Genomic DNA, 11135 nt, shown 5'->3' with positions numbered 1-11135 from the left:
GAGCAGTCGGCCAGTTTCTTTCACTTCATCTTTCCCATGCTTTTCTCGTTCTCATAAAGGTGAGGGTTTACACTGTAAGCATGTAGTTCTAGCCACAGACCTCTGTTACTTGGAAACATGCAGGACATCAGCAGAAAGGGTAAGTAAGGACCATGGGCTGAGTTCTTGGGTCTCTTTTGTTTTTACATCACTGACCACTAGATGCCAGTGCGGCTTATCATCTACACTCCCAAAGTGGTATGGATAGTATTGAGATAATTGCATAGGCCTCTTTGTGAACATGGGACTTTAAGAAATAAGTTTACATGTCAAAGATTTATCGAAGTTGTCAGAGTTTATAACCGAGTTAGTAACCGTGTTGCCTGTTATTTTAGTGTCAAAGTGACCCACTAGTGAGAGACAATTAGCTTTAAATCACACATTGGAATGCCTAATGACATTAAACCATATTAGAATATTGGACTTAATGATCAATTCTCTCACTGTTTAAAAAAATCAAAACAAAATAAAACAAGACAAATTAGGCAAAACTAAATAAGAATACCTGAGCAGCTTGTCCTGAGTCAGCTATTTGTGGGTGTTTTGTCAGAGCTAGCTGATATGTCGACGGCGCCAAGACCCAGTGGATAGGCCACAGAACTCCACATTCTTTCTTTTCCTCCGCCCTCTATGCTAATCCAGGCAATTTGAAGTATGTATCCAGCAAGTTCGGTCCTGTGATTGTAAAGCACAAGGGCTGAAGAGATGAGACAGCTAGCGCGTTGTGTGTTTCCCTTTGTTATGATGATAATATGGATTGAATTTACAGAGGCTGCTACACAACAGAATTCAACAGGTGAGTAGGCCTACAATGTAATTGCATTTCCCAGAAATAAAAAACGATCAGCAAGGCTATTGTAGCAATACATCAAACACTATCCGCTTAAATAAATGTATAGCCTAAGTTATTACAAAACTATGTTGCTGAAATGTTTGGATGTGTAGGTGTTAATTGGTGTTGTACTGTCTTGAATGGTCAGCTCTGCGTTTTTTCTGACCAACTGGTTAGGCTACTGTAACATGCCGGTAATGTCAAAATGATGAATCTATCAGTAACAGGCCTATCAAGTGTCTCAACTGTCCAATTCAACCCAATAGTTCCCTTTATATTGTGACCTCTTCACCCCTTTTCCAGTGATCCGGTTGAAAGCGGGTCACTGCCCGCGGCGCTTGGACGTGGTGCCGTCCGGTCGTGGATGCGTCTGTGATGACGATTGCCCAGGGGATGATAAATGTTGCATCTTTGACTGCGGAGCTGTCTGCGTGCCGCCCGCGTTCAGTAAGACATTCTCGAATCTCTTCCATGCCTTCCTTGGCAAGCAGAAAAAAAGAAACAAACAAATACAAAACAAAACGAGAACAGATGTGACCAGGGCTTAAAACATTACATTCCTTAAGGCTGAGGATCTAAATTAATCCCTCCCTGTTCTTTTACTTGCAGCTAAACCAGGCGTGTGCCCGCGTCGGAGCCGTGGAGCAGGGATGTGCGCTGAGTTTTGCGCAAACGACAGTGACTGCCCCAGTAACGAGAAATGCTGCCACAATGGATGTGGGCATGAGTGTATCCCACCTTACACAGGTCAGGTTTGGGATGTGTGTGGGCTGATGGATGCCTAAATTGAGTCTGTGCTTGTTTAATCCAGCAAATGGCATCTGCCCTGAGTACAGTTTGGTTTACAGTTTAGAAAGTTTATCACATAGAGATTGAAGTGTTTGACTGTGTCATATCTGTGTCTCAGTGAAACCTGGTCGCTGTGGCCTGCCAAAGGGGACCCCGATGTGTGCGGAGTACTGTTACCATGACGGCCAGTGTCCAGAGGAGCAGAAGTGTTGTCGAACAACCTGCGGCCACTCCTGCAGTGAGCCATGCTGATTGAATAATGCTGGTAGCCTACCACAGGGGCGCAGACCTCAACATTTCATACTTGAGTTTTGTTTTACGCGTAGACAAAATAACCTTCCATTGGAATGTAAAGTGCATTGTGGATGTCTTGTTTTTTTATATACTTATAAGTAAAGGAGTATGGATTCCTGTTGTGTAACTGTGTTATTGTCTCGGGACTAAATCACAGGGGCCACTGGACTGAGTTGAGGCAAAGGAAAAGAGTCTGGCCCAAGAGGTCTAATCTGATGTTTATCTGCATACCTCCTTAGTAATGAGACCTCAATACACACGAGCTTAATGTACCCCCCTCCACCTCCCCCCCCCAAATCTAATCCATACTAAGCTGTTATGCACACCTCAGACTACCCATACCGTAGCTCTGTCTGTATCTGGGCCTGACCAGGCCCGTGTTTGAGCCAGATCCGCTCCAGGAGCCCCATTGCCCTCTGGGACCACCCGAGCCTGAGTGGGTATGGGCTTGATAGCCAGCTAGGGCCATCAGCGTTTTGGAATGCAAACACCCATTTTCCATGCTCGGGTGCCAAACACGTGCAGTAAAATTTGCTCGGAAATGAAAGGGAGCTCTGTCTGGAGTCCCCCTCCAGGAGCTTGGCTGCAGCCAGGCTGGGCTTGTTGACAGAAAAATCGGAGGGATGCGAGAACCTCCGCGAACCTCCGCGAGCCTCCCCCCCGAGAGCCATTCAAATGAAATACAGTGACGCGAGGCGAGGGCAGCACAGCACGGTGCAGAACAAGAATCCAGACTCAAGAACGGAGATCAGTCAAACCTTCAGATTTAAAAAAAAAAAACCTCCACATTTTCCCTTTAATCTGTGATCTCTCACTTTGCAAAGCTTTCAGGTCAAAATAACAAAAGACATGAGGATTAAGACAAGATGCTTGTTAAATCTGGGGTTGCAAGGGGTGTGACTTAAGACTGAATAGCCAGACTATAACATCATTCAACTAGTGGCTGCCAAATGTTTCCACACATGGGCACTTCACTCCCAAAATAAATGATTTTGGAAGCCAGATGAAACCTCACCAAATTGCTGTGTTTGCTTATTCATCCTGAAGTGGATACTTTAAGATCAATTATAGTTAGCAGTTTTTCAATGTCAAAAGTCATACGTAGCTTTTTATGGGATGTTGAGTTAAGGGGGTCATGAGTACAGTCAGAGTACAGTCAGAGTACACGACGTTCAAGTTGGAAAGTGGCCACCTGCTGTGCCTATGTAGGACTGAGAAGAGTTTTTAAGAGACTTAAAGATAAATAAAAAAAAAATACATAAATGCAACATTAAGTAATCCCATTCACCCATTTTCATTCAAAATAAACAAACAAACAAACAAACAAACAAAACAGTGCAAAATGGTGTGTAACACATTTCAGTAGCAGTAGTCAAGCACTCTGTGATGGTAAGCTCTTCAGCACACACAATCAGTGAATAAACTGACTATGGAGTGTCTTCATATCACCATGGCACATATGTTTTGCCTGTGCTTCTTCAATTTCCACTGACGTGCCTTTTTCCAAATAAACATCAGTGGAGACAAACAAGGCAAAAATTCACTCCCGCAGCAAGTCGTAGACATCATTACCCACTGGTTGTTGAAAGTCTTCCCTCCACAACAACATCCAATATTATCCACCATTCCATGCTTTACAGTCCTCCAAAAACATCCAACCCCTCGGTCTCAGTTCCTTAATGTTTTTCTGTCATCAATCACACGAGTTCAGCCACAGGGCTCCCCGAACTCCGTCTCCCAACTGGATGCATACTTCTTAAGGAAACGCTGCTGTTGCTTTTGGCTGCCTGAGCTGCCCGCCTTCAGAGCTGCGGGACTCCCCTCCACCTGCGGATGACGTTGGCCAGGCGCTTGGCCAAGCCGGCGCTGGGCTCCTCCACTTGGAAGGTGCGCGTCAGGAGGTTGTAGAACGAGCCGTAGCCCACCGCCACCACCGTGCAGGTGAGGCAGATGACGTTGTAGGGCATGCTGAAGTCGGGCGTGGGCAGGTTGACCAGCAGGGGCTCGGTGTAGACGCGGACAAAGTAGCTGGACTCCTCTTTGCAGGGGAAGCTGTGAAGGAACCACAGAGGAAGACAAAGAGTGTGAGACTGTAGCCAGAGCACAGCACAGCACAGCACAGCACAGCACAGCACAGCACAGCACAGCACAGCACAGCACAGCACAGCACAGCACAGCACAGCACAGCACAGCACAATACAACACAATAGAGTACAATACAATACAATACAATACAGTGAATGTGTAATTAAGGAAGTCAGATTGCTGTGGCTGGGCTGTCCTTTACTGTAAATAAGGAAGTCAGTTTGCTGCTGTGAACTCACAAACTGCTGAAGAGAGGACGCTGCTGGGTGTTATTGGTATCCATGGCCACCATACTCGGCACAAGGCCACTGATCACTGAAGACCTGTAAATATGGAAACAAACAACAACAAAAAAAATCAATTAACACAAACAGCTACAAAAAAATGTGCATGTCCACTAATCTATTACACCATTATACATGATCTATTTTATATCCAATCTATTATACCATTATCTATCATACCATTATCAGAAATTCCTCAAACTCCAATTATACTTCAGCAAGAAGAAGAAGAAAAACAACAACAACAACAACAACAACAACAACAGAAAATGCTTACCCAACATAGAAGCCGTGGTTGGGATCAGGTGTGTACTCGGTCCACTTGAGCAGGGCTCTTTCAAACTGCACGGTCACCTCCGTCACAGAGTTGGGTGGCAGCTGCACCAGCATCTCCAGGAGGTGGGGACGCAGTCTGTCCTTAGACGGCTGATAGTGGATGTAGCCTTGGGGACGGATGGGAAAGGAACAACTGGTAGGAACATCTTCATAAAATGTCTCTTTCTGTAGCTTACAACTTTCAATGAAATCCATTTTTGCCTTTTCCATCTCGAAGGGTATACAACTTCTGCTATTGTTTTCAACATCCTTACCACATTACAATAAACCGATGTCAATTGTGTTTTGTAAATCACTCAAGAGAAAGTAATGCAGATGTATTTTAGGATTTAGTAGTATTTAACAACAGTAGTACACTACTAAGCACTGTTTTAACACTCATGGTAAGCATTGTAAGAAATATCTTATTGGTCTCCTCTACAGGAAACCGGTCCTACACATTCCTCAGTACTGTAGTACATAACATGACAGGCACTCACTGGGTTTGTTGTCCTTGTTCTTGCTGGTGACGGTGAGTGTGTGGATGTAGAGGCGGAGGTACCAGGGCACCGTCTCCATCAGCAGCACAGGGAAGGCCCGGTACGGGTGGTAGTTGTAGATGAGCGTGTGGATCTCGCCCGTCTGCAGGCCGAAGCCGGCCACGTAGCGCTCGCTGTGCAGCAGGGGGCGCATCATCTCGCCTGGCACACACAAGCAGACAAAGATACTCGCTTAAGAACTTCAGAAATTCAAAAGCTTTTACACTGAAGTGTGCTACCTTACTGTAATGGTTACGAGAAAGGATCAGAAGGACAAAATGAAAAATAACTTCAAAACAATTTTTGAAATTTTAAATGTGAAAATGCACATGTCCTCAGTGGAAAAGTTTATGACTGTATGCCTCTGAGATGGATGGTCAGTCACCACTAGAAAACACTAAATTCCAACTGAAGTACCACAGTCTTAGGACAGTGTAGCGTTGTGTTTAAAATAATAGCTCTTGAGCTCTTGTAGACACAGGCCAAATGGGCCTATGCACAGGTCCCCCCATTTTTGGCCTGTGACGGGACACTCACCACCGTCCGATTTCCAGCGCACCAGGACGTTCAGAGATCGAGTGCTCCCAAAGGTGTCTTTATTGGTCAGGTCATACGTAGCGTAGGTCCGCCGATCTCCAAGCACCACGGCTTGTGTAAGCAGGGGAGAGACTGGAAGCAGATCAAACAGCTCCCCCTGTGGGAAAAGAAAGGTCATGTCAATGACATGAAAGAAGGGCAAATCCAGGACTTTTTGGGGGGTTGAACAGTCCACAAGCTTTTCTCCCCTAGTGAAGAAAATTATGATGATGCACATATATGGGAGAATGGTGGAAAGACAGAAAATGGTGCCAACCTCGGGGTTATCTGTTACATCCACATAGACTTTACTGGAGGATGCAAGAGGACAGGCCTCCGTCAGGGTGCGGGAGAACATCTTGAACAGGGACCACTCTAAGAGACAAAACAGGGAACAAGAACAGGAAATAAAGCATATGCCTCCCATTGTCTCCCGTGGTGATCCCATTGGAAAAACTAGAAAAACACCCAGAGAGAGAGCGCAAACCTCCGCCAAGCGAAAACATAACCGCCTACTGGATACAGACTGTGAAATCCATCCGTAACTTTTTGACAAACCACAAACAGACCGACAGTCAGACAGACAAACAAGCCCTTGGCGGAAGTGACAATGGCAGGCAGCAGCAAGCATAGAATTACACATTCATATTCATATGTGATGCCATGAAAACGAGTGCTTTTCTCAAGTCTGGAGAAGCCTAGAGGGAGGTGGGTTAGCTTAAGCGTCATGGCAGGTGGGAGTTTGTGATCCTTTTTCTCTTCCGCTCTAAGACAGCTAATCACCTGTAGCCACAGTGGGAGAAGTGCACTCTTGCATTTACACAAATCTCACAGGGATACCGGGAGTGGGAAGCAGCAGCCAGTGTTTTATGAAATAAGAACAAATATAAAGGCTTCACAAACAAAACCCAAAAGGAAAAAACCCTTCAGGTTCTCAGTGGGTGGCAAGTCTGGTGGGGGTGACTTAACAAAAGTGCACACTGAGTGTATCTTATGCGCAATATGCTCAGCACATCAAGGCAAGACACGTGAGTACGGTTGATATAATCTTGGACTCACCTTTTTTCCCCTGGCCTGAGGTGTGCACATCAAATACAACATTCAGTGTCTGTCTCAGCTCCCATGACTGTGCCTTACATTCCACATCCTGTAAACCATGAAGCCCATTAGCACACTAGCACATTAGCACATTAGCACACAGCTCATAACAAACCAATGTGACACTGCCCTCCTGTCACTCACTCCGTAGCACAAGGGGCTAATGCAAACAACACTAAACCCATGGTTTCAGTACCAAGGGAACAATAGCTGATAAGATATGGGCTATTCAGTATATTGTTGCTAATGTCAGAGTGCGACGGTGTCTGACTGCTACCTCACCTGACACACAGGCCGGATATGTACAGCCTCTGAGTGGAAACTGCTGTGGAAGAGCTTCTCTGACTTCATCAAAACCGCCAATCCAGCCTGAGGAGCAGGAACAGAATAGAACACTCTGACACTGGTTGTCATGGCACAAGTGAGAGACACAGTACCAGAGGAAGATGGATTAGCTTTTAATTAGTCGACCAAGAACAGGAGAGGGAAAAAGAGGCTAGTTTTAAAGGCAAAGCACAGATGTGGCATGACCTTTTCTTAAATACAGATCTGACAATCTGAAACGACCACACAACACAGAGACAAACTCAAGCAAAACATTATTGAACAAAACAGGAGTACATAAATACTCCTATACAGCTGTAAAAGGAGAGTTGACTGTTGTACATAAATATTCCACTGATCTATTTCAGATTTTTCAGATACAAAAATACCCGTATTACTGCATCAAAACTACAGTATTCCTTGTTTCTTCAAAATGTATTTTACCTCCTTGAAATTGAAATAAAAAAGAAAGGTTTCCATTAGGAGTTAATCTACCTTAGAGCCACAAGGCAGAAGCTTCTTCCAGGGCGTGAGATTCTCAGTGCAGACAATCTCACGTGGCAACATGGCGTAGCGCAGGAATTGGGGGTTTGTAACTGCAGAAAGATTACAGGGCAGATTCACTGTGTTTCAAAATGTGTGTTTACATGGCAGTCTGGTAAGGGTAAATAACAACATCAAAAATGCAGATACAACAATTTTGAATCTCTCACTGATAAGACATTGTGAAAAATCGAAGTGTCAGGTTTTGACTGTTTTTTCAAGTTGTCTTTTAATATGTTTATTAAGAACACTATAGAGAAATACATTTATTAGAAATTTGGGCAAACATTTAAAAGACTGTTATTTGCCATTTTATATGTAGGCCTGTGAAATTGGCATGATATTTATTGGCCATCCATGAATGTCAGTATAGAAACATGAGGATGTGTGCTTGCGAACAGATGTTAATCTTAACTATAATGTGTGTAAGCAAACTCACCATTCTCAAGACCTAGGGGTTTAAAAGAGGCACTGGGCTGCACAGTGTTGGTCGAGTCGATGAAATTCAAAGAGGCGCAGAAAATCCCAGACAGGACATTGGTCAGCTCTTTCCAGGCACCATCAACACTGAAATAAACAACAGACAGTCCTTATTTAAGCATTCAAACCTGTTAGGCACCATCAACACTGACATAAACAACAGACAATTGTTCAAGGTTATTTTCTTTTTACAAGACATATTTTAGGATTACACAAGAAGGCACTAACTCGGTGACAGAGTCCTGGAACCAAACCCAGAGTTCTGCCCCTGGAGGGGAGGGCAAGTAGGGCTGCCCCCATTGCATGGTCCTCCAGTAACCCTGGGTGAAGGAGATGTGAAGTTCCCTCACGGAGAACTTGGAAATGACCTGGCCCAGGGACTTCGGGAAGAGATGATAGTGGGAGACTGGAGAGACAAGCAAAGAAGAAGCGCCAGCAGCATGTTAAACACGATGAATTAAGGGAAGTGACGTAGTGGAGGTAGGCTATTAAAGATGTAGCCTACACTGTATGGGATGTCCCATTGAATAACATCAACACAAAAACAGCATAATATCTAGCTAGCTGTCAAATGATAAATTGTGATCTATTGTGTATAGAGGATAAGATGTTATACAAAATTAAACAACTCAGTCCAACATAAAACAAAAAAGCTAGCTAGTTAGCCTGCTTCCTGACAAATGAATTGCCTACCTCTTTTGCCTTTGAGGAAGTCTGTATCCCAGAGAGTGCGAAACTGAAAGCTTGCATAAATGTCCCCAGATTGCAATGGCCTAATCACCAACTCTTCTTTAAATTCGTCTTTAAACGATGGAGGAGGTGCAATCTCCTCGGTTGGTTCGGGTTTGACCATTGATTCCTCAGTCGCTTGCCAATGCTTGTCATCCTGTTCTTCTTCCTCGAGGGGATCAATATCGGAGACGATGGGAGGCACCTCGCCCGGTTTCTCTAATTTTCCTTCAGCTGGAACTTGAGGCTCGACAAAGGGTTCTCCGCTTTTTGTCTGGTCAATATCGGCAGACACATGGCAAAGTTGCAAACAACAAATAGCAGCAAAGGCTAATAGTAAGGGAATTGAGCTGTGAGCTGCCATCTTCGGCACTTGCTGTGGAAGCAACGGCACTTCCGTGTCACATGGACATGGCTTGTCCAATAGCGAAACAGCATCTGTATGTTGAAAACCTCTGTGCGGTGACTGCGCGTGAATTTCAGGCTGAATGAAAAAGTCACAGACGCTTGTATTCAGCCTTAAGCTTAGCGTAAACAAGTATTTGCTATGTAGGCTATCTATCATTCTAACCAGCTTTCTTATTTTATTAAGCTGTGAACATTCAAGTCGTCATTTTCTGCAGGTTTTATCCTGAACCTTTTTAATAATAATGGGTTGCTCAGCCCTACGATATACTACACATTCTACCAGCTTTTATTTGTATTGTTCACAGCTGCTGTGGCTTAGCCTGTGCATGCATAGGCTTCACAGTTGTTTCATCTTCCTGAAAGCATAACGCGAGTGGGCCTAAATGTAGACATAATTGATTAATAGCCTAATAATTGTGAATCATCTGTTCTGATTGGACCCAGGCTACTACATTATTACATTTTATGGAAACACAATCTGTAGTCTCAAGGAGCCGGGCCACATAGACAAAGCGCAAGCTACACAAAGGCTGCAGGGCTCTTCTCCATAGGATGCAGGCTAGGCTGATGGAGAGGGTAGGCTATCGCACTTAATACAATCCGATTTGCTTCTGCCACCCCCATTTCAATTCAGACATTTTTTTTAAATCGCACCCTCCGCCTCTTTCGCCGACGGGGAAGATGCTGACAATTATGGCACGATCGGAGTGGCAGTGATAAGCCCAGATGGTAGCCTATAGCCTATCCTACTGTCTGACAGAAGGACGCAACATATTTAATCAATGGAAGAAAATATATTGAAATAAGAAATAACTGATTTACTACAAATCGTCAACGGTGGGCTCATAGCCTACGTAGTCTACAGTCACTGGGTACCACCGTCCCTTTCACTGCCCGGATACACATATCCACGTCTCCCTCCCACAGAGACACGCGCGTGCACACACGCTCCAAACACATAGGATTTACTTCCCCCCTCACGCGCGCTGGATGCTGGCGGCTGTCAGACTGAATAGCCCAATATTCGCTCGGCTGCTAGTCGGTCGGTGCTGACCTTGCTCGCCTCAAACAGGGGTTTCAATATTTTATTCATAATTCTAGTACGATAGGCTGCCCCTATGGCTGCATCGGATGGAATGGAGCCATGCATTCTGCAGCGAGGCAGATCTCAAAGTGACCCGAACATCCTTACCGAGTCGAGCATCGATCTATCGCAGAGCACAGGTAAGCGAATGCAATGTTTTATTGTCTGGAGATTCCATCAGGAAAGGCGTTTCATAAATGCGACGGCCGGAGTGTCCAAACCAAACCCCAATTCATCCATGCCATTCAAGCCCACCGTGGATCAAGAATAGCGCGCGTCTTCATTTTGAAGCAGGAATGGTTAGGCTATAATATTGACAATTGAAAGATATGACGCATTTGCCTTCAAAAATGTTCAGAATTTGTGTATAGTGGCATGTGTCTTTCGCCAACACCAAACAAATTTAACTGGAGTATTTCTCAGAGCGAGTCAATAAACGCTATTTATAACCAGTATTCCCTTTGCAGGCGATATAATTGCCGCTATCTTAATCAGTGCAGACGTAAAGATCTGAAAATAGCCATCTGAAATGACACCGCACATTCCCTCTTCGCCGTTGTGATTGTGTTGTTGTTATTATTCCATAACATCTAGCCAATGAGCTGTGGCCCACTGCTCCATTTTTAATGTCTACTGTGTTCATCACCAAAAATAGGTTACACGTTGCTTTAGAATAGGCTTATAATACAAAACAGCGAGAGCGTTGGTTAGGAGGT

At 44.6% G+C, this 11135-nt stretch overlaps 3 protein-coding genes across 3 annotated transcripts in view; 2 read left to right on the top strand and 1 right to left on the bottom strand.

Moving 5' to 3' along the window:
- The first annotated feature begins 730 nt into the window (after nucleotides 1-730).
- Nucleotides 731-2076, top strand: wfdc2 (WAP four-disulfide core domain 2). The gene is made up of 4 exons (XM_062540970.1): nucleotides 731-835; nucleotides 1175-1318; nucleotides 1481-1618; nucleotides 1779-2076. The coding sequence occupies exons 1-4, from the start codon at nucleotides 745-747 to the stop codon at nucleotides 1910-1912; spliced, it is 507 nt and encodes a 168-aa protein (XP_062396954.1). The 5' UTR covers nucleotides 731-744; the 3' UTR covers nucleotides 1913-2076.
- A 632-nt stretch (nucleotides 2077-2708) lies between these two features.
- On the bottom strand, nucleotides 2709-9320 carry pigt (phosphatidylinositol glycan anchor biosynthesis, class T). Its single transcript, XM_062540969.1, has 12 exons — nucleotides 8892-9320; nucleotides 8427-8604; nucleotides 8158-8285; nucleotides 7671-7771; nucleotides 7134-7220; nucleotides 6813-6900; nucleotides 6031-6128; nucleotides 5715-5871; nucleotides 5139-5339; nucleotides 4601-4766; nucleotides 4279-4362; nucleotides 2709-4006 (listed from the first exon to the last, which is right to left on the bottom strand). The coding sequence occupies exons 1-12, from the start codon at nucleotides 9289-9291 to the stop codon at nucleotides 3757-3759; spliced, it is 1938 nt and encodes a 645-aa protein (XP_062396953.1). The 5' UTR covers nucleotides 9292-9320; the 3' UTR covers nucleotides 2709-3756.
- Nucleotides 9321-10378: 1058 nt separating this feature from the next.
- Nucleotides 10379-11135, top strand: part of phactr3a (phosphatase and actin regulator 3a) — a 29222-nt gene continuing 28465 nt past the window's right edge. The window contains exon 1 of the mRNA XM_062540967.1: nucleotides 10379-10559. Coding sequence (XP_062396951.1) covers nucleotides 10454-10559 — 106 coding nt within the window. The 5' untranslated portion in view covers nucleotides 10379-10453. The remainder of the gene's footprint in view (nucleotides 10560-11135) is intronic.

The sequence above is a fragment of the Sardina pilchardus genome, chromosome 7 (assembly GCF_963854185.1).
Source record: "Sardina pilchardus chromosome 7, fSarPil1.1, whole genome shotgun sequence".
NCBI lineage: Eukaryota > Metazoa > Chordata > Actinopteri > Clupeiformes > Clupeidae > Sardina > Sardina pilchardus.
The sequence above is the reverse complement of the archived record's forward strand: the minus strand, read 5'-3'. Positions and strand labels throughout refer to the sequence as shown.

Excerpts from the sequence above, each read along its gene's own strand:
- wfdc2 (XM_062540970.1), top strand. The coding sequence starts at position 745 with ATGAGACAGCTAGCGCGTTGTGTGTTTCCCTTTGTTATGATGATAATA. Across the intron at positions 836-1,174 it reads TACACAACAGAATTCAACAG|TGATCCGGTTGAAAGCGGGT; the intron begins GTGAGTAGGCCT and ends CCCCTTTTCCAG. Across the intron at positions 1,619-1,778 it reads GTGTATCCCACCTTACACAG|TGAAACCTGGTCGCTGTGGC; the intron begins GTCAGGTTTGGG and ends TCTGTGTCTCAG.
- pigt (XM_062540969.1), bottom strand. The coding sequence starts at position 9,291 with ATGGCAGCTCACAGCTCAATTCCCTTACTATTAGCCTTTGCTGCTATT. Across the intron at positions 8,286-8,426 it reads TTCCAGGACTCTGTCACCGA|TGTTGATGGTGCCTGGAAAG; the intron begins GTTAGTGCCTTC and ends TGTTTATTTCAG. Across the intron at positions 7,772-8,157 it reads ACCCCTAGGTCTTGAGAATG|TTACAAACCCCCAATTCCTG; the intron begins GTGAGTTTGCTT and ends ATCTTTCTGCAG.